Source organism: Protopterus annectens, chromosome 11.part0, assembly GCF_019279795.1.
Source record: "Protopterus annectens isolate FY-2018-M chromosome 11.part0, PAN1.0, whole genome shotgun sequence".
Lineage (NCBI taxonomy): Eukaryota > Metazoa > Chordata > Ceratodontiformes > Protopteridae > Protopterus > Protopterus annectens.
This window is the reverse complement of record NC_056745.1, coordinates 1,113,382,052-1,113,404,973: the sequence shown is the minus strand read 5'-3', so window position 1 is coordinate 1,113,404,973 and position 22,922 is coordinate 1,113,382,052. Positions and strand designations below refer to the sequence as shown.

At 36.7% G+C, this 22,922-nt stretch overlaps 1 protein-coding gene across 1 annotated transcript in view; it reads right to left on the bottom strand.

Moving 5' to 3' along the window:
* LOC122814852 (troponin I, slow skeletal muscle-like) overlaps positions 1-22,922 on the bottom strand; it is a 143,185-nt gene that overhangs the window by 38,706 nt on the left and 81,557 nt on the right. Inside the window, exon 6 of the mRNA XM_044087133.1 lies at positions 20,847-21,020. Within this exon, the coding sequence (XP_043943068.1) occupies positions 20,847-21,020 (174 nt within the window). The remainder of the gene's footprint in view (positions 1-20,846; positions 21,021-22,922) is intronic.

Below are 22,922 nucleotides of genomic sequence, written 5' to 3'. Positions count from 1 at the left end.
CATGTACCCGTGAATTACCACATAGGTGGCAGTACACTAAACACTGAAAGTGTGATAAGAGACTTAGGGACACAGGTGGACAGTGGTCTCACCTTCGATAACCACATCGCCACAACAGTCAGGAAATCCTTCTATGTGGCACACCTCATCACTAAGGGCTTTTCATCCAGAAAAAAGGAAGTCATTGTCCCACTGTACTCATCCCTCATTAGACCCATTATAGAATACAATGCCCCGTTTGGTATGCACCTCTCAAAACATCTGCAACAACTGGAAAGGCCACAGAAATACCTCACTAAAAGAATCACAGGCCTAAAGCAGATGCCCTATGCTGACTGTCTAAAAAAACTCCAGCTATACTCTGTCGCATATCGTCTACTCAGAGGCAATCTCTGCTTAACATGCAAGGCCATGTCAAACCCAGAGCTGTTGGACATGCTACACTTAAAGAAATCCCAATCCCTCAGAGACACACGGTCAAGGGATCTAAACCTTGTCATCACAATAAACAAAACATGCTGGAGAGATAGTTTTCTGACCCAGAGACTCCCCAGACTCTGGAATAGACTACCCATATATGTCAAGCAGAGCGCCTCTTTGACCCTCTTCAAAAGGAACCTTGATGATTGGATGGGAGATAGGAAATTCACCCCCGTCAGTCACCCCGCTAGACAGAGATACAGGGAAGCAAATACTGTGGGAAGAAATAGCCATGGAATTGTTATGGCTAGGCTTGTATAGGCCCTAGGGCTAATAGCCTAGTACCAACCTATGAACCTATACATACAAAGAACATCATAATACAACACAAAAATATACAGAGCAGTATAACGTAATTCTTGTGGTGGGAAACCACTATAGTACAGACAGATGCAGGGAGTATGGGAAAGCTGCTTTCATACGGAAACATTCACATTCATTCACCTTGAAACTGAACAGACTGTCTGACATTAGGGGATACCAAAGTAACAGACTGCAAATTGCAAAGGTATTAAACAATAACTGTTCTCATGGACAGGATCTGAACTGCAGAAGAAAAAAGTGTATATAAGGACAGTAAAAGTGTATGATGGGAGATCTGATTTCTCGTTAGATCTGTTTAATGGAGAACATCTTTCATGTTGTATGAGAAGCAAACTTGAAGATATTAAACCCTGCAAACTGTACAGTGTTGTATGTGTCATCTGTTAAGTACTGCTCAAGAAAGTTAATAATATACTGCTAAGAAAGTTATAATCTGCAAAGTTTACGTGCACTAACCAGACTTTGTTTCTACAAGGCACTAAAGCATTTAGCACATCTGACAAACATCTGCATTTAATTAGACTTTGATTTCAGCACAAAATCTAGGCACCAACACAGAAGCTGCAGTTGGCAGTATCATTAGTAACTCAAGACTGACAAGCATTCATTTTAAATAACTTTTCAACTATTGCTTGGTCCTATAACATTAATAGTTTATCCTGTACCTACAATGGATTTAGATACTTATTATGATTATTTTCCTACATTAAATATGCATTTAGATTATAGAACTGTGGTACTGATAGGTGACTTTAATTATCCTACCATTGACTGGCAAGCAAATGAAGGAGGAAATAACTGTGAAAGAATTTATTGAGATTTTCAAATATCATAATATTACACAATTGATTTTGCAACTGACTCAAAGTAGTAATATCTTAGATTTGTTAAGTATAGATAATCAGATTTTAATTGACAATATTCAGATTTCTCCTCCTTTAGGATTATCTGAAAATGTGTTGTTCTTATTTGAAATAGTCACTAAGGGTAATCTGAGAGTATGGACCAAACATTATAATTTTAATTATGGTCTAATTCCTTATTATCAGTTAAAAATAATTTGCTATCTTTGGATTGGGAAGAGAGAGAGAGCTGACTCAGTTAGTAGGGGTTATAATAATATAGAATCTCTGTTGTTTAACAGTATAGTTGGGATAACTTGCTATAGAACAGTTTGTTTGTGTCTTTCGGCTTTTCCCAGTTAGGGGTCGCCACAGCGGAACTCTGGTCCGCTAATGATTGGCAGTAGATTTTTACGTGCTGGCTAGCCGGGCCTAATGCACAACCTTCAACGAAGGAACACCCATTCACGCATGTCGACACACAGAAGACGCTCTAACTGAGAATCGAACGGGCAATGTCTAACTGTGAGGCGACAACGCTACCACAGCTTGCTATAGAACAGTAAATTCTAAAAATGAATTCCCAGTATGATGGAATTATAATCTGAACAGATTATATAATAAGAAAAGAGGGCTTCTTGAGTTTACTGTACATTTCCAAATAAAGTTAATAAAAATAAGTTAAGGTCGAGATGTAAGGAATTATCATTAAGTATAAGAAATGAAAAAAATGAAATATGAAAATGTGTTGGCAAATGATCACACAAACACTAAAAAAATGTATAGGTTCAAGTGTAAGCACTAGGCTAGCTGCCCATGTGGACCATTACAAACCTAGCCAATTTCCCTTTTTGTGTTTGAAATAACCTATCCCATTTGGTTATAGATTTACCCTACCCATCCCATGGTCGATAATTATATATTACCCTAATGAGAATGACTGGGATCATACCTTAGATAATATGAGTGGACCCACACATGGGATAAAGCATTTAGGAGCTGCATCTGTCCATTAGTAGGAGAAGGGACAGTCCTGAGGTAAATTTTGTGTTCCCATCCATAGATCTAAGTTGAGCTTGAATATGGATGGTAATGAACATTGTTTTATGTGAATGGGGAATCTGTTCTCTGCAAGATATAATTGTCCCTCCAAACTATTTTGTTGATATTGCAGAAGAGGATCAGATCCCTAGACCAATATTTCTGTCATTTGACTTGCTGATGTGCTGTAAATCCATCAGTAATGGGTTGGAGGATGCCTTGTATGCCAGACAGAGGTCACCTCTTAGCAGTCTGTAGGACATTGTGTATAGTGACAGGCTTTGAGTCAGTCCATGTAGGATATATTGTTTAGATATTGTCTCCTTTTAGTAAGGTATCTCTGTGGGCCTTCCATTTGTTGCATGTGTCTGGACAGATAAATGCCAAAAGGACATTATATTAAATGACTAGTCTAATGAGGGCTGAGTAAAGGGGAACAACGACATTCCCAGATCTAGGCACAATCCCTTTGTTTATAAGCTGTGCAATATAGAAAGACTTTCTTACAACAATAGACACATGGTGGTCAAATATGAGGTCACTGTCCAGATAAGTTCTCAAATGCGGAATAACTGGGTCATCTCCTAGGAGCATATTGTCAATGTGGTAGTTCTCTGGGGTAGATGACTTTCTATAGGTCACAGTAATGCATTTTTGGCATTTATTTTCAGACCATGATTTTGGCAACAGTTATTTATTTGGGATAAATCTTCTTGCAGGATGGCTAAGTCATCTGGGGATTTGATGAGTGCTCTTAGCTTGCAGTCATCTGCAGACTTAGTTATCCAGAGCCCTCTGGTATTTACTTTTACTTTATTATAAATAAGTCAGGAATGAAACTGATTATATTAATTCTATTCCATTCATATCATTATCTTACTATAACCTACATTATTGTTTTCTAAAATTTCTTCATAACTGCTCATTAACACCTTATTTCTTGATTTTTTTTCATCCTGTTCTATAAATTAATACACATTTTTATAGTTTCTTTTCAGCTTAATCCACCATTGTAAACACATGGCTTAAAATGCCTCACGGTTTTATCATCATTCTGTAACTGCATTCTTTCATTTATAATTCTGTACTATTAAACATGCCTCCTGTTAATCTTTTAATATCTTTCCTTCCTTAATTATGTCTTCATTGCCTCCAGTAACAGCTGAAATAGCTGTATGATCGGTAAAACTTGCAACTTTTCTCCCTCTTTGATTTTCCTGTAAACAGTCAGGCGTTATCACGTAACCAGTTTATATATTTATATTACTACTGATGAATGCTGCCTATATTTTATGACTACTGTCTTTCTGCACTTCATAACTTTCAGACAATGTTTAAAAGTCAAGGGTAGGTCATATCTACTGAATGTGGTAAAGTTCTTCAAAAAGATCACATGGGTGATAGAAAGGTGTCATTCAGTCAGTAACACATTATCCAGATCTGGCTGTGGCTGTTTACACTACGTCGCATGCTTACACTTCAAATAAAGTAAAATACCTTAGGCTAGGCCCTTACATGGTTAGAGGGATTGCAAATTGGCTGAAAGATAGCTCACACATAATTAAGGTGGAAGTTGCCACGTCAAAAAGTAAGAAAGTAACTAAGAGAGTACCCCCCACACTAAGTAGTGGAGACTACTTTTTGTCTTATACTTTTCTGATTTCTTACTCTAAACCAGGCCTATGCCTAACCAAATTTGCTAATAACTATAATCTGGGTGTTATCATTCACTCCTTTCCAGAGGCAAAATGACTACAGCAAGACCTAATCTTTACAACTTAATAGTGTAGGGAGAACAAGCTTAACATGTAGCAAGAGACCTTCACACCTGGGTTAACAACGCTGTCTCTCTCTTTCTCTCTTTCGACCACCACATAGCAACAGCAATTAAGAAATTCTTCTGTGTAATCCAGCTAATTTCTAAAGGCATCTCATCCAGCTCAGAATTATTATCCATCTGCATTTAGCCCTAATTAGACCAATTGTAGAGTGCAACACCCCCTTTAGCATGCACATGGAGAGACACATCTTACAGGTTCCTAACTGAAAAACATTACTGATTTAAAACTTCTTAGCTACCAAGACAGACATGAAGCCCTTCCTCTACAGTCTCTATCTTATTGGCTCCTATGAAGAAATCCTTGTCTTGCATTCTGTGCACTCAAAGTCCTTCTCTACTAGATCTTTTGTATCTTCATAAGACAAATATCTCCTCAAACACTAGAACTAAGGATCTAAACCTCCACCAACACACAAGTAAAAAACACTGGAGGGAATAACTTGCTACACAGTAATTGCCCTGGAGTTACACCCTCACATCCTTCAAGAAGAACCTCATTGATTGCACGAGTGTCCAGAAATTCATCCCTGACCTCTCATGTTTTGCCTTCCTGGAAGTGTGAGGTAGATCTTGAGAGTGGGTATTGGCTAGGCACAATTGGCCTCTTGACTTTTATTTATTTATTTATTTTTTCTCAAAAATCTTTTTATTTATTGAATTATAAAATATAACATAACAACAAACATCAAAACATTGTAAATATAGTCATTTAGGAGTTATTTGAAGTTACACAACATATATAAGCATATATCAACTCATGAATGTGAAAATTAAAGAAAACAACAGTATATACAATATGTACAAATGGTGACCAAGGTGCAAATAATTAAATGATATTTTTATCATATGAGAAAATGAAGTATGAAGGTAAATAAATCCTATTAGTGTACTAAGACAAAAAAGTAAAAACTATTAATCAATATTAATAATATAGAGGACCTTCTCTATAGTTTTGTTATTTAAAGCCATTTTTTTGGGACTCTTCAACATAGATTTTTGTGAGGAAATGTACGAGTAAGCCATTGTTCTAAAGGCATTCCAATTCAATTTAGTGCGATCAAGCCAGTTTTTGGTAATGTAAAGTTTTATGAGAGAGAAAATAAATATAAATACATGTGTGTCTAATTTAGAAAGATGTATCGAGGGTATGTGAAGAATTGCTGTTTCCCAGGATAAGGTGGATCTGTGATAACCCATTTTCTGTAACCTTACCTTCAAAGAAGTCCAGAGTTTATGTGAATAGTGGCAATACCAAGAAATATGCAGAAGGTCAGCTTTTGGAAATGAGCAACAGGGACAAGAGGGAGACTTACTAGCATCAAATTTATTAAGTTTGGAAGGGATATGATATGCATTATTATTTATCATTAATTGGGTATAGAACAATTTCTTAAAAGGGGAGTGTTCTAAAGTGTTTCTAATGGCCAAGAGTTTTTTGTTTCTCAGTTAATTGAGAATTATGTTTATCCCAGAAGTTGGAAAAAAGACATAATGAGTCTTGTATGAATTTGTTTAATAAGTTATATGATTTTGATAGCATTTTCTCAGGAAGTGATAATGTTTTAATTATTATATCTAAATTATTAAGATCTTGTTCTTTTGGCTTATTAAGAGCGCATTTAGCCATAATTACATCCCTTAATTGACGTAGAATTATAGTATATTTACAATTGACTTTCAGTATATTCCGCAGATTAGTCAGGGACAAATCATTATATTTCAAGAGATCCCAAACATTCAAATTTTTGATAAGAGGGTAATTTGTAAGATTAAATGGCATATTATCTAATTTAAGATTGGGATTCAGGTGAAGTGGTTGAAGTAAATAAAGACTATTATCAAGCTTGACAAGTTTCAGTAGCTCCTGAAATGCTTTGATCTTTTGTTTTAGGAAATTCGAGATTTTGAGTGTGTTCATGATATCTATAGAGATGAATGAAATGGCAGCAGGGTTAATGTTTTTGGATATGATATATTGATGCCATAGCTTAACCCAAATTGGAGATTGATTGTAGTTAATATTGTTCAGTTTAGAAATGGAAAGAAGTTTGTTGGCCGAAACAATTAAATAATAGAGATACAAATTTGGCAAACCCAAACCACCCCTGTCTTTAGAGGTAGATAATTTACATAAGAAATCCTAACTGTTTTAGGAAACCACAAACATTTAGCTAGTTCTTTATTAACTCTATCAAAGAAAGATTTAGGAATGATTTGATCTGAGGAATTGAATTGATAGAGAAATTTAGAGAGAATATTCATTTTAATCACTGCAGCTTTGGATAAGAGTGATAGGTTAAGTAGTTGCCATCTACGCATATCAAGCATTATTGATGTCCATATTTTATTCAAGTTATTTTGAAATGTAGATAGGTTATTTTGATCCACATGAATACCCAGATATTTAACTCCATAAGTAATGTTAAAAGAAGATCCAGGAAATAGGTATGGTTTATGTGCCAAATAATTTAAAGGGAGAATATGAGTCTTTTGGTAATTAATGTGATAATCCGACGCAAGTGAAAATTTCTCAATAGAGTTGACCAGTTTGTTTAGGTCTGTGATAGGTGTTTGAAAGTATATTACTAAATCATCCGCAAAAGCTGAGAAGGGTAAATTAGTGTTCAAGACCCTAGGAATCCTATGGAATGTATTTTGTGTTATGTATAAAAGTAATGGTTCTAAATACAAATTAAAGAGAAAAGAAGATAAAGGACAGCCCTGTCTTGTACCTTTAGTAATCTTTATAGGTAGTGATGTAGATCCATTAATATACAGTTTGGTAAAGGATTCTTTATATAAAGTTTTGATTAAATTTATAAATGATATAGGAATATTAAAACAGGTCATAGTTTGAAAAAGAAAGTCCCAACTCACTCTATCAAATGCTTTTGATGCATCAAGAATCAATGCATATAATGGGTTATTATCATTTTCCGTGAGGTGTATAATGGATTCCATAGTCAAAGTGTTGTCCCATGCATGTCTATGAGATGTAAAACCTGATTGGTATGGGGAGGTTATTGATGTTAAAACTTTCTTTAGTCTATTAGCCAAAATAGAAGATAAAATTTTAATGTCTAAATTGATTAATGAGATGGGTCTGTAATTATTGGGGTCAGTTTTGTCTTTATTATTCTTTAAAATTAGTATAGTTTTGAGGTGTTCCAGTGGAGATCAGTTATGTCATTTATTGTAATGTAATTATAAACCTTGAACAAGAAGGGAGCAATTACTGACTTAAAGGATTTAAAAAATTCTGGTGTGAATCCGTCTGGGCCCGGAGATTTACCAAGTTTAAGTTTGTCAATGGAATCTGAGATTTCAAGGAGACTTAGAGGAGCTGACAAAATGTTTTGTTGTTTTTCATTCAGCATAGGGAACATTATAGAACTTAGAAAACTATTTATATGACAATTAACAATAGGTTTAGAGTTTTTGGAATATAAATCAGTATATAATAGTGTAAAAAGTTGTAAAATTTCCTTGTCAGTGTTATATACTTGATTTTTGTATTGTATAGGCGATATTTTAGGCCTATCAAAGTTTTTTTTAATTATTCTTGCTAAAGTTTTGGAAGGTACTTGAGCCCATTCAGAGTAAGTAGCTAATAATCTTTGCTCCATTATTGAGAGGTTATTTTGATGTAATAAAAGAAGTTCTTTTTGAGATTGTATAATTTGCTTATAATATGAAGGGTCCGAGTTTAATCTATATTGAGTTTCAAGAGATTGAATCTTTAGTTTTAGTAATCTTTCTTTATTCATAGGTTCATAGGTTCATACTAGGCTATCTGCCCTAGGGCATTTATAAGCCTAGCCAGAGTGTGTGTGGCTTTCACCACCCCTTAGGATGAGAATACTATACCCATTAGTTTGCTTTGCCTCTGTCCAGCAGTGACACAGAGATGATTCCCGGGGTAAACCTATGATCTCCCATCCACTCATCAAGATTTCTCTTGAACAGAGTCAGTGAGGGGCTCTGCCTCACATGGACTGGGATTCTGTTCCATAGTGTAGGGAGTCTCTGGGTGATGAATCTGTCCCTCCAGCACATCCTATTTATATCCGTGTTGAGGTTTAAGTCTCTTGCTCTCGTGGCTCTGGTGGATTTGGATTTTTTGAGGTGGAGCATGTCCATTAATTCCGGGTTGGACATGGCCTTGTATGTCAGGCACAGATCACCTCTGAGCAGACGGTATGTGACTGAATAGAGCTGGAGTTTCTTCAGTCAGGCAGCGTATGACATATGTTTGAGCCCGTTTATCCTTTTGGTGAGGAACTTTTGGGGTCTTTCCAACTGCTGCAGGTACATTCGAATGGGGCGATGGGGCGTTGTACTCAATCATTGGTCTGATAAGTGAAGAGTACAGGGGTACAATGACCTCTCCTGATCTGGATGTGAATCCTTCATGATCAGGTGGGCAATGTAGAAGGTCTTCCTAACCACTTTGGCAATGTGAGTGTCAAAAGAGAGGTTACTGTCAACTTGGGTCCCCAGGTCCTGATAACTTCTTCTGTGTTTAATGGATTACCACCTATGTGGTAATTTTAGTTACCTTGTTTTTTCCCAAAGGGTATGACTATACATTTTGGCATTTAGCTTAAGGCCATGGCTCTGGCACCAGTTATCCATTTCTATGAGACCTCTCTGGAGGATGTCTGTGTCTGATGGAGTGTCAGTTTTGGTGCCCAGTTTGCAATCATCTGCAAATTTTGTCAGCCACAATCCCCTATGTTTGCCTGCACTTCAGAAAAATAAATGCCGAACAAGAGGGGCCCAGGACTGAGCCCTGTGGGACACCGCCGTGACGGCTTAGCGCGTGAGGCTGACATGGCACCAGCAACTCTAACCCTGTGGGTTCTGTCCTTGAGCCAGTTTGCAACCTATCTTGTGACATATGGGTTTACATCTAAGCTGGTGAGCTTTTCTATGATGCCGGTGGGGGGTATTGTCGAGCAGCTTTTGCTAGGTCAAGGTAGGCTGTGTGTACTGCCTTACCCTCATCAATGGCCTTAGTGACTGTTTCAAAAAGTCGACCAAGTTCAAGAGGCAGGATCTGCCCTTGACAAAGCCAAATTGGCTAGGATCCAGTGTCTGTAGGTCCCCAATGTCTTTATTTATGAGTTCCATTATGATCCTCTCCATAGCTTTGCAGACAAGGCTCGTCAAGCTTAGGCGGTGGGCGGTAATTTCCAGGGTCCGTAGAAGCACCGCCTTTGTGGAGTGGGACCACAGTTGCCGTCGCCATTCTTTGAGTGCGTATCCTGTAGTAAGGCTAAGATTAAACAACAGCCTTATGTGTGGGTTTAGTTCCTCATTGAGTTCATGCTTTTTTTGTGGGGACACCGACCGGTCCCATTGATGCTGTGTTTTTGCTTTAGAGAGCAGCTCTCACCTGGGCATCTGAGATGTTTGGGAGGCTAGACTCTGGTGGGATAGATATTTCTCCTTTTGGGGGAGGGAGGAGAAATTTGCACTGAACCTGTCTGCCAGTATGTTGGCAATGTCTGTGAGTTCAGTGATTTTTGTATCATTTTGGACTAATTCTGAGCATATCTGGGAGTTTCCAACCAGGTTTCTAACATAGCTAAAGAAGGCCTTATGATTGTCTTTTGTGTCTTTAGCGATTTTTCTCTCAAAGTTGGCCTTGGATGATTTTATGAGTGATCATAGTTTTTTGCTAGTATTGATCAGAGATGCCTTCCCTTTTAGGGATTTTGCTCTGTCATGTAGTAGCTTTCTCCTCTTGTTGTAGAGTTTGTTTATGGCTGGGGTCCACCAGACCGGGCGCCTGCCTTTGGTGGAAAGGGTCTTGATTTTATTAGGGATTGCTTGATCCATACATTCCTGGAGGTGCTCGTAGAAGGCATTTGTAAGGGTTTCAGCAGCGTGGGTTGTGGTTTCCACTGGCTCAGGGGCCTTGAAGGATACCACTCCAGTCTTAAGAAGTGTGAAGTTTGCTTTTGAGAAGTTCTTCACTGTGGTCTTTTTTGCTGGGGTTGGAGGCGGGATGTGGATCTCCAGTGAGATTAATTTATGGTCTGATCTCACCAATGAGGGATATACTTCCGGTGTGGAGCATTTTGTCCCCATGTTTGTGATGATCAGGTCTAGTATATTTTCTCCTCTTGTTTGAATGGTGACTAGCTTTTCTATAGCATTTGAGTTTATGAACTCCAGGAACCTTTGGGCTTGGGTGTTGGGGCTTGAGTAATGTTCCCAGTCTATGTTTGGGTAGTTGAAGTCACCCAATATGATGGCGTTTGGAGAGACATTCATACTCTCCAGTGTCTCCAGGAAGGCTGTGTGGGTTTTCTGAGTTTGAGAGGGTGGTCTGTAGCATGCTACAAACTGTAGGGCAGTTTTACCTATGGTTAATTGCACCTGGATGGTCTCCGATGCTTCGTGCGTTGCCACTAACCTGGAGGTGTGGGTATCCTTTATGAATATGGATACTCCCCTCCTTTGTTTGGGTCGGATGTGGTTGATCCGGTTTTGGGGCGGAGCATGATATGAGGTATAACCTGATAGTGCTGGGGTGCTCTCAGGAGCCTTGAACCAGGTTTCAGTCACAGCACAGACATTGATGTTCTCCATACTGAGGAGGGCTTGAGGCGTGCATCTTGAGGTTTAGACTTCTGGCATTGAGCAGTATTACCCTTAGTTTTTTCCATTTTTGTTTTCTAGGGCGGTGGGTTTATCATTTGAGCCTTGCCTAAAAAGGCATTATGGGGGTGGCAGAGCCTTTGCCAATATCCGGCCCAAACCCAGGGGTGACAGGTGCAAGCCGTCCCTTGTGAAGCAGCGTGGCTTGTCAAGCATGTCATCCCAGGCAGACAGACATTGGATCCCCTTAGAATGACACCAGTAATTAAGCCAATTATTAAAGCTGATCATTTTGTCTCTGTATTGTGGCATCATTCTTGGTGAGGGTAGGATACTGCTCAGGGTCAGGGTCATACCGGCCTAGGCTACATAATCTGAGAGCTCCTGTATGTCTCTTTTCATGTAGTCCAGGGAGGTACGTCTCAGGTCGTTCACACCGGCATGGACAATGACTGAGTCATACTTGTACTTGCTATGGAGTGACCTGAGTGCTTGTGTTATGTGGCGGATTCTAGCGCCCGACAGGCAGCTTACTGTGATCTTTTCCTTGTTCAGTCTGGTGAGTGGGACGTCAGTGTGTCTGATAATGGAGTCACCTATAACAAGTGTGTCTGGTATTGTGTTTGGCCTTAAGGGCTGTGACTGTTTAGCACACTGACTTTGAGAGCTATGTGTCACATGTCTTATGTCTTGAGGTGGCAGTTGCTTGGGTGTCTGCTTTGGAGGCCTCTGTAGTTTTGGTAGATTTTTGATCAGTGCCTCCGAGTATGTCTTTGTGTGTTTATGTGTTTGTTTTGCAGTTGTGATAGTTCTATGTGAGACTGGGTTTGTGGTGTGCGTGGTTTCCTTCTCCTCCTGTCTGGTCTTGCCAGTCCTGAGTTGAGAGAGCTCAGCCTCTAGTTTGGCTATATAGTTGCATCTCTCACATGTATTTGTGTTTTGTGGGAGAAGGAGTGGGTTGTCTGTGTACATGAGGCAATTGTAACATTGCCTCAAGATGCCAAGATTCACCAGCTGAACAGGAGAGGACGCTAGCAACTGACCCTTCGGCATGCTAGAAAAAGTGAAAAAGTTTGCTGTGTAACTGAGTCAGAAGGGACCTATAGGGAAATGGGTACTCAAGGGGATTCTAGGCTAATGTAGTACTTTGTTTAGTATATAAGTACTTTACCTATATAAAAATGCTTTAGGAGCAAGTGCTGAGCTTTTGAGATAGAGTTATTATTAAATTGTTTTTTAAGGTATGAACCTTACCAATGAACATTCTCCTCAGCCTAGCCTTGCAAGCAGCCCACTGTATATCATAGGGAATATCCGTTGAGTCTAGGTTATTTTCCATTTCCTGAATTATTTCTATACAAGTTTTACCAATATCTTTATTAGAGAGCAAATTATTATTCAAAGTCCAATTATTTTGTTTGAATGTATGTCTATAATTAAAGTCTATATTTAATTTTAGTAAGATTCTAGAGTGATCAGAGAGAAATCTGGGCTCAATACTAAAGTCTAATACCAATTGTGATAGAAAAGTAGATATAGGAAAGAAATCTAACCTTGACCATGAATGATAACATTTTGAGTAATATGTATCTATATCTTTTTTATTTGAGTATTTAATAAGTTGTAGAGGGTCTATAAGATTATAGTCTAATATTAGGTCTTCTAGCGCAAGGGAAGCTTGTTGATTATAAGAAGAGGAACAGCTAGTGCGGTCTATAACTGGGTTAATTACAGCATTCCAGTCTCCCCCTACTATAACATAGCGATCTTTATAAGATGAGAGAATATTATATATCTGAAGAATAAAAAAATGTTGATGGCTACAAGGACCATAAATATTTAGTACCAAAAGTGGATATCTAAATTTTGTATGGTGGAGGTAAAGTAGCACCATCTGCCCTCATTGTCATGTTTTTCTTCGATAATAATCCCCTGAAATTTTTGTTTAATTATGATAGCCACCCCTCTGGCATTAGAAGTGTCACCAGAAGCTATTATTCTTTTGATCCACTTTTTACTTTTTTCTTTGTACCAGTCATCTCTAGGAAAATGTGTTTCTTGCAGAAAACATATAGTTGCATGTGATTTATACATTAAATGGAATATTAAAGATTTATTAGCTTTGTTCTTAATCCCTCTTACATTCCAGGAATCAATTATTAATAAATTATTCATATGATTATCAAAGGTCTATTAGACGAAATGCAGGAGAATAAATTGTTTGTGTATGAAAAAAAGTGAAAAAAGGAAGAAGAAAAAGAAAAACAAAACTTAGTCCTAGTACAACAATTATTATGCATAAAGGTATGATTCAAAATAAAATTAACTTTAGTCTCAAAATCTTCCCACTTCCCTACCCCAGTGCCTACCCACCTAAACTTATCTAAAGAAGGAAGATATAGATAGCTATATGTATGATGTGTATACTTGGTCACCAATAAATCCCATGTAACTAAAGAAAATTTGAGTAAAGTCCTGAGAAGGACTATAATAAAGTTAACACAACTAAACATATTTACACAATAATCTAACAACAAGATGCCCGACATACTTAACCCCATTCACATGTATATTCACAAACCCCTATAAAGTTAATTAAAATTATGTCAAATAAAGAAAATATTGTTAATCTAACACTATAATATATATTTGCATTAATAGGTGCGTGTGAAACATAAATATCATAGTAGAAATTTAATACATCTAGAGCAAAGTAAACATATAAGTAAATGTATTAACAAAAGAGCATATCTCAAACCCTATAATTTAAAAGTATCTAGAATAAAAAGTATTAATTTATTTATTTAAGATATAATACTTTTGTATCAATAAACCATATAATCAATAGATCTCTGACTAATAAAGTAATTAAAGACTAAACTAATACATAGAACACAAGTGAATATAATTTCTTTTAAAAGTGGGAACACCATCACAGCTAATATCAATCATCCCACTAGTATGCAATTTCAAGTCTCCCATCTACATTACATACAATAAAAAATAAGTAAAATATTGTTTAATAAGCTATCATAGATATGGTTTCACTCTGAGTTAGGTAATGTGTATAATGTAATGTATGTCAAGGGCTCGAGGAATCCCCTAACACATATGTTAAGCACTACTCAATCTAATAATATCTTATGATGTTTCATGTTTCTGTATAGGAAATGACATTTTAATCATAAATAAAGTAATGAAAAACAGAGCATAACCCACATCCCTCTGTTAAATAATTTGCCAGCTTAATCCCACTGTGGAAGGATATTAACATAGATTTAACTCTGAATTCATTTATATATGCACAAAGCTATAATCTATGAAAGTACAGTTATCCTAAAGGTTTGACGTGTTTGGTGTACTTAGGGAACAAAACAGTAGGTAAAAACCTTATAACATAAGGTTTAACAATGTCATTTTTGAAAAAACAGTCTCAGAGGCAGCAAAGCCTCAGCGCATACACAGAAATCCTCTCGAACATGGAACAAGCCTCTCAAAGCGCGTAAAGCATCAAATTCAACTTACGCGGGGACTGCGGGGGAAAATAAACTACGTGAATGAACAATAGCATAACAGCCAGAACAGTGTCTCCGACGATGGGAATCCACCTTTTACATAAAGCGAGGCCTCAAAAAACCAGGAAGCCACACTCTAAACAATCAGAAGCATGTAAAGGATTCAATACATCCAGATCTGCGGTCGCTTCCAAGCCAGACAACTACAGCAACAGGATACTGATTCTAAACAGCTTGCCACTGCCATGATGAATGAATCTTTGTTTTCCCCATATCACGATGCTAATGCAGAACCATATATGAAAGGAAACACTGTCCAACGTATTCCAGACACAAATCAAGAGGCTTCAACAAGGTTAGTAGCATAATATCAGTACTAAAGTTTGGATATTGCAGCTTCCATTTTGATAAGTGACAGTTTAATATTGAAAGCAATGGTTCCTAAATATTTAGGCTTTGATGATTCTCAAATACTGTGTAAGCAGTATATATAAGTATTACAGACACTAGAGTGTATGAATAATCTAGTTATTTTCAAGCATATGACTTTCTTACAATAGGTCTGTACTGAATTTTCATTTTGTGAAAAGTCTGTCATATGGTCATTGTAATTAAACAATACATATTATGATATGTTGGTTTACATATCTAACAGTAAATGTACTTACAATAGTTAGATGAGTTACATTTGTGCAGCTGTATCAGGAAGGATCTTTAATAATTTTAGGAAGATGTCTTTTGCTTCTTGTGGATTTTTAATTATATGTCTCTTGTCATTGTAGTTGAAAGATAGAGTGTTTGGGTAACTCATACAGAACTTGATTTCCCTTTTTATCAGGTCTGCACAGTATGGAGATAGCTTTTGTCTATTCAGTTTTATTTGAGGAAGTAAATCCTGTGAAAAGGTCAGCTTATGTGAATTCCAGATAAGATGTTTTTTACTTCTGCTACCAGAATACTTTGGGTATCTTGAAAGTTTAGTAGCCTTGTGTAGATAATCCGAGGTGGAGCTGAATCTTGACGGGGGGCTCCAGGGCCAGACACGCAGGGCTCTGTGCGCTCTTTCTACAATTAAGGATTTTGAAGTTGTCTCACAGTTAAGTAATGCCTCAAATATTTGTTTAGTCACTGATAGTAAGTTTTGATTTTCATAAGATTCCGGTAGACCTCTGATTATTATATTATTTCTACGACTTCTTGCCTCTAAGTCCAGTAATTTAGCTTGTACTTCTGTAATAATGGTATCTTTGGATTTTAGATCTTGATCTACAGTATCTGCTCTCATTTCCAAAGCTAAATATTTATTTTCAAGAATGTCCATTCTTTCTTTTATCTGTTTTAAGGTTTTACCAAAATCAGTGAATTGAACAGAAAAACTCTGTATGGCACTCTGAATGGGTTGTAATGCCATCTTTAAGTCTTCCAAATGAAAGTTAGAGTCACTTTTATCTTTGGCACTTACTTTAATGTTCTCAGTAGTTTGTTTAGTGGTTCTTAATCTTTTAGAGCCAGTGTCCTTCTCTGGAGAAAGTATAGAAGAAAATTTGGCCTTGGTTGTCTGTGTATCCATGATGTCAGAGTTGCCAGCCATGCCCAGGATAGAGGTGTGAAAACAGGATGCTTGACACAGGGTAGAGCTTCTGGAGTGCACGTGGCAGGAGACAGTTGAAGTCCAAAATTTGTCTGAGGTAAATTATTAAAAAAAATTAAACTTTTTTGAAAATAAATAAGTTCAGAATGAAGGAATTTTGTCAGAGATACTTTCTATAAAAAAAACTGTGGAGAAATTATGCTTTAAAGTTGTTAAAAGAAGCCGGTAATGTCAAAGCTGTGAGGAGCTCAGTGAATAGGGAGCAGTCTAGCCAGCGACCATCTTGGAATTTTTTATTTATTTATTTGATTGACTGATTTATCTATATTTGATTACCAGGTTAGTGGGCCAGTCTGCTGGCCCCTTTCAGCCATACCCAGGTACAGAGGAAAAAATTGAGAATATAAGTTCAGTATGAGGGAAAATATGAATCTACATTTTTTTTCTGTAACAGTTTTCATTTTACGATTCCCACCTCCCTCTAACACCATTCTTAACATCATTCAGTTGTGCATTTTTATTTTCATAATTTTTTACTTTGTACAGCATCAGTAATTTATTGTACAATGGCCAGTAGAGCCAAAAGTCCCTCAGACTGCAATTTTTGGAAAATGTTCATGCTGTCCTCATTGAGAGTATTTGTGCTTCATACAGTCATATTTAATGCTCCATAAATCACAATAAAAGCATGACTCTGACTACCCCAATGCATTTCCTTTTTGCCATTTATTATAACAACACTGAGCAGATGCTGTGCATTTTAATCTTTAACTAATAATGATTCCCATGCCACAGTCCACAATTTTCTTTCATGAAACAGCTGATTTAACTTGCATGGAGTCTGAAACACTTAGAAAAATGTTTCAATTCAGTTTCAGACACATCATCTGTCCTAAATTGCACCATCAAATTTCTTCTTGTTTGTAAATTTAAATTAACAAAAATATATTCACTGCAAAGGGGACAAACACTTTTCTTTTCACATTCATTTGCAAACCTTTCTGCCACTGCAAACGATTCAAATGCAATTTCACAAAAAAATCTATGCCCCAAAGTAACTTAGTGTCTTTACATCACTTAATGTAAAGCCCAAAGGACTCACTAGCTATCTCAAACAACGTACCTGTTTATTGGATAAGCATTTTTAGTTGTTATCACAAGATGTCTTTTAAACATCATATTTTAGGAATATCGACAATGCAGCAGCTTAACAGCTACAACATAAGAAACTGCAGCTTTAGTGATTTTCTTTCCCTGCATTGTTCTTCAAGCCCTTCCTCAAATCAACATTATGTTCTGGGTTCTGTTGGTAACTCTGCTGAGCTGATGTACTTTGACTCTGCACAGATGCCAAAGCTGACCTTCAATACTGGTCTAAGTCTTCATAGCACTTTTCCATCAGCTGCGTCCAAGAGGATGTAGTTGTATCATGTGACTCTCCTTCCTTTAACATCTGAGCCAACTCTTCATCAGGTAAACTACCTTCTGCCATAGTACTAATCACAGTTTCGTCAGTGTTAGATTCCTTCTGCATCAGGCTAAAACTGTATTCTCAGTAGTATAATCACTTTCCGTTATTTGCATATTGCCTGCCATCTTGGTACAGCAGTACTGCTCTTTTCCCTGTTTGGCAAAGTTTGAGGAGTTACCTTGGTGTCCTGGTCAAATTTCTCCTAGTCAGTATAATTGCCTACTTAGGTGTCCCTTGGGAATAGGCCAGGCAAGGAGAGACTAACCAGTTCAATAAATGTAAATACATTACATGCTTATGAATATTCTGCTGTTATCCATGATCATTTGTACAGACTGATATTGCTATACAGATGGTAAACACACTGCCACATGGTTCTATCTGATTTTTATATTTCGATTTCTTCTGCTGCCGGTAGGCCTCTATCATCCTGAATTAAATAAAGTCAGAAAATTGGTCCTTCTTTTCAGCATTCTTACCTAGTTACAAAATATTTATCTAAATAACCAAACACACACACACACACACACACACACACACACACACACACACACACACACACACACACACACACACACACACACACACAGAATGCTATTAACATGAATTACACCATACTAAAATAGAGTAAAAACTTCACTGCCAGTCAGGTAACTTCACTATCAGTCAGGTAAATCCACTTCTTTTTTAATGTTTTCATCCTATTATGCACTGTGGACATCATCAGAATAAAGAAAAATACAGAACATATCCAGTATAAAAGGCAAAACTCTGTCATGTGATCAATTCCACACCAGTCACTAATACACTATATAAATATATACATTTGTATACAGTATTTACGAACAAAAATATAAAATATACAAACTTCCACTTTACCAATTCAACTGCCAAGATTCTTTCAAAATATGTGTTGTGTTTTTGAAAAATTGTTTCAGCCTGTGAGCTATAAAAAAGGTTAATGGCTTAGTCTTATATTTAGCAGATGCTATTATCAGCCTTAATGGGGATCATGAACATTTTAACAAATTTTGGGTATTCTGAAGATTACCCAAATAACAGGGTAATTAACTGTCACAATTTTAAAAGAAATATTAGCAGTTTTACCATCAATCAATAAATCTAATATAAAAGTGTTCAACTTTTTGTAGGCAACATTAACCTCATTTTTTTAAAACTACTTCATTGTCCATATTGATTTCTATCATATTATAACCGAATAATTCCAAATCCATAAGAACAGCACCTCCATCCTTATTCCTTATCAGACTTCCTTATAAGAACAGACTTATCTTCTTCCATTTTCTTTTTCAAAGCAAAGCTTGATTTTTACTTAGGTTGTAAAAGGGTTTGCAATTTTGTTACAAAAGGACCGCAGTTCATACTCACACATTGTTACAAAAATAGACAAATATGCATTTTTTGGTGGGTTAAAAATACTGTTAGGTCTAGGTGTTCAAGTAACACATAACTCGTTTAATGCTATGTTTCCTTCCACTAAGAGATTAAGATTGCATTTAAGTACATGCAGTTTAAGTCCCTTAATGTGACCAGTAAGATCAGTCGCTAAACCAGGAACAAAAGCAATTCCATTATGAAACCTATCAAAGTGTTGATCACATAACTCCAAATTAATATAATTGTAAACCTTGAACCCCTTGTTTTTAATACACATTCTTTGCTTAGTATTGATGCTTATTGTTGTTTGATGATCTGCTCATGGGTGAGTATGACTTCTGCCATGTTTGCTATCTGTTGCCTGGATCAAAAGGTTGGTTTGCTTGCTTCCTATTATCAGTAAGCCTCTCTGACCATCTTAAAGGGGGATATTCTAAAAAAGTACTTGCATCCACACAGTTGTTATTCTCAGTTTCCATAGCATCATCAATTCTCCATAATATTCCTATCTGGCCTGATGTATCAGTATTTAAAGATGGATTCACAATACTCTTATTTTTCGGTCTCAGATATGCACACTTCTTATCATACTCTTCATTATAACATACTACATTTTTGGCTTTTTTATTAAGTAAACTTTCATACTTGGTATCCACAATTTCCACGATATCATCAAATGACCCTTTCCTATGTTCAAAAATTAAATCAGATTTAACAGTATGGTTTGACTTACTTATTTCAGTTCCAAGTTTATCCTCTCATTAAAATTGTGTTATATCAAAATATGCATAATTTTCAATCCAATGTTATCAAACAACTTACCAAGTTCATAGTATAGGGGAGAATCTTCTGTGATTCCACTTGGAAACATCCAAAACCTAAGTCCTTTAGCAACATGTCAAGTCTTGATAGTGGTATTTAGAAATAAATTGCCATTGCAGGGTTTTATATTTTTAAACATTGCTTTCAAACAATTTAAACTGCCCCTCTAGGTCCAATGTCCTTGCTGAAACATTTCAGAGATTGCTGCCCAATTGTCACCAGATTCAAGTGGCTTACTGAGTCAGCAGTCAAACGTTGGTTTAACATCCATCGTCTTTGATCCAGTCAAAGTAATATCATGAGTTTGACCATCAATTATTGAAATAACCAAACACAGCAGACAGTTATTTTCATTTCCCAATAACATCATGGTCATCTCCATGTTGCAGCTGAACTGACCACACTCAGATATACTATCCACACGAATAGCTAGTGACATTGATCCTGCATGTTTAGCTGGGGGCAGGGTGACTTTAGGAGCAACAGGCCAGGTCTCCTTCCACAAGTGGGAGGATGTAGTGATTACTGGCATCACACTTTTCCTGGAGGAAAACAGGGAGCCATCAGTGTATCATCAAACATACATCACATGTAGGCATACTGAAACTGATCCACTGTATGTAATTTTAGCCTCTAATGTCCCCACTGCAATATCTCTAGCAGTCCTAGCTCCAACTCCAGTAGGATGGTTATACATGAAGGAATAAACTGGCAAATGACAGGAAGAGGAATCTGTAGCCTGATGTAAGAGGTGATAGAGGGAAAGTAAAAAAAATCATAGTCACATTGCCCTGTATAGCCTGTATCCCATAGAAACCTGAGTCAGATATGCCAGCATCGGTACAGAAACCCTGCTGGGACTGGTGACTCTAGAGCTCCATTTCAATTTAAAGCCCCAATTTCATGTACCCACCTTTTCTTCTTCCTTCTTCACTGTCTTCAGGTTTGCTCTCAAGTCTAGGGACACCTTGTGTTTAGATCCCAGCAAAGCTTTTAGCATTGCATCAGCAGAGAACTTGACTCGACGTAGAGCTGGACGCTTGAACTTTCCTTTCAAGTCAAATATCTTTTTACTCAAGCTTTGAATCTGCAATAATTTAAATCAAATTTATATTTTTAAAGTAGACAGCAATTATCAAGCAAAGTGTCTTTGAAACATCTTTAATTATATCAATGCCATTAACTACTGTTGCTGAAATTACTTATACTTTTTTTCAGATAAACTACCTCTTGGCTCATATTCATCATGCAGATTTCTTGCGCTAGAATTGTCTCTTCTATAACATCTGAATATTTAATATAGAAAAGAAAACATAGTCCTGTGTGGGACTGTTTATAGAGCTATGATTGTCCAAAATGAGTCTTGGTGGTTATATTTTACTGGGCAGTTAATAGCTGTGGTGATGTGAGAAACACTTAACAAGAAGGCTGTTAGTTCAGTATGACCCCTGCCATATGGGGCAGAAGCAGACAGGCAAAATGAATAAGGATAAAGATCAAAAATAAGAAATTAATCTCATCAAACTGTTATGCCTATTCTGGTTACTGTCCAGTCTGAGACCCTTAACATATTACTGTAGTTGCACATGTCATCTGCAGGAATTTGACCCACACAACATAGGAACACTCTGCAGAAATATAAACGTAAGAAAGTACAAGAAACTCATGTTTAGTGCTTTGTGTTGGACATAAAATGGATACAAATGCAAGAGTGTATTGTAATAGTAATATACTGGGAGTTCAGCATTAAATGCTGCTGACTAGTTATGGGGAATTTGCATGTCATATGATACACATTCCTTCTGCTAGACTACTGACCTCATAGAGGTTTGAAACTCGTTCCCGGTGTCTTTGTTGCTCACTAACCATCCCAACAAAGATGTTATTTGGGAAGGAGCCTTGAAATATTTAATAATGTTATTTACTTGGAGAGGAGAATGATAAATAGCAATAGCCAGAGAGAAGTTCAGGAATTATTGTGAGCATTGAAAGAATCTGCCATTTATTTACCATTTGTTCTTTACAAGGACCCAAGGTTGAAGATACAGAAACATGTGTTATTGGACTGTAGATCAAGACAAGGATTATGATTCTGGTGAATGGTACAATTCATTACAAGACAACAGTTTGTGGTTTAAGAAATGATAAAACAAGGGATGGGCTTTTAAGAAAAACAGACATGACTTTATTAAAAGCCATAGATGTATGCACAAAAGTGACATTACTGGAAGGCAGTTAAAAATTGACTGAGTAAATCAATGTGTGTAACATAAATGTAAGTCAAATAAAAAGATAAACATAAGAAATAAAGAGAATGGATGTGGAAGCAGTAACTGAAACAAAAAGAAAGATATAGGAAATTCCATTGTAAGAGACATGGAGACAAGAAAGGGAGCATGAGGTGCATAGAAATTATTCTGTAGCTGAAATTCAAGCCTTATACACTAGACATGAGTAGGAGAGGAAGTGCTTGCCTGTTTTTAATCAGTTTTGTTGAGTTTATTTGAAGAAGCATGTTTACAGAGTTGTAGAAATGGAAAACAAGTGTGTTCAAACAATTCATTGAAAAGGAAAGTTGTTTTTTTGTTGGCAGAGCTAAAGTGAAAACAGAAGATACAGTAAAGTCTGAAGTGCATCAAAGACATTGAGACAAGTGAAAGTCAGGTTGTTGCATGAAATGCTGAGAGTTAATCAACATGCTGGATTTTAAACTAAGCACAGTAGTAGAGTATTATTTTGGTAACATTTGTTTGAAATGCCTTTGAAGCTGAGAGGTTGAAACACACTGAAAGGATAGCCATGTGCACATTTTTAACATATGCCTAGCAACTAGAAAGCCATTGGGTCAAAAACTAACGTGAATAGAAAAAATAAGACCTACAAGAGTGTACAGGAAAATGAATGACTGAAAAGTTTATAGTGGTTGATGTCTATGTTCAAGTATTTGTGGATTAGGGTAAGGGTTAGGTAAGGGGATGGATTTACTATT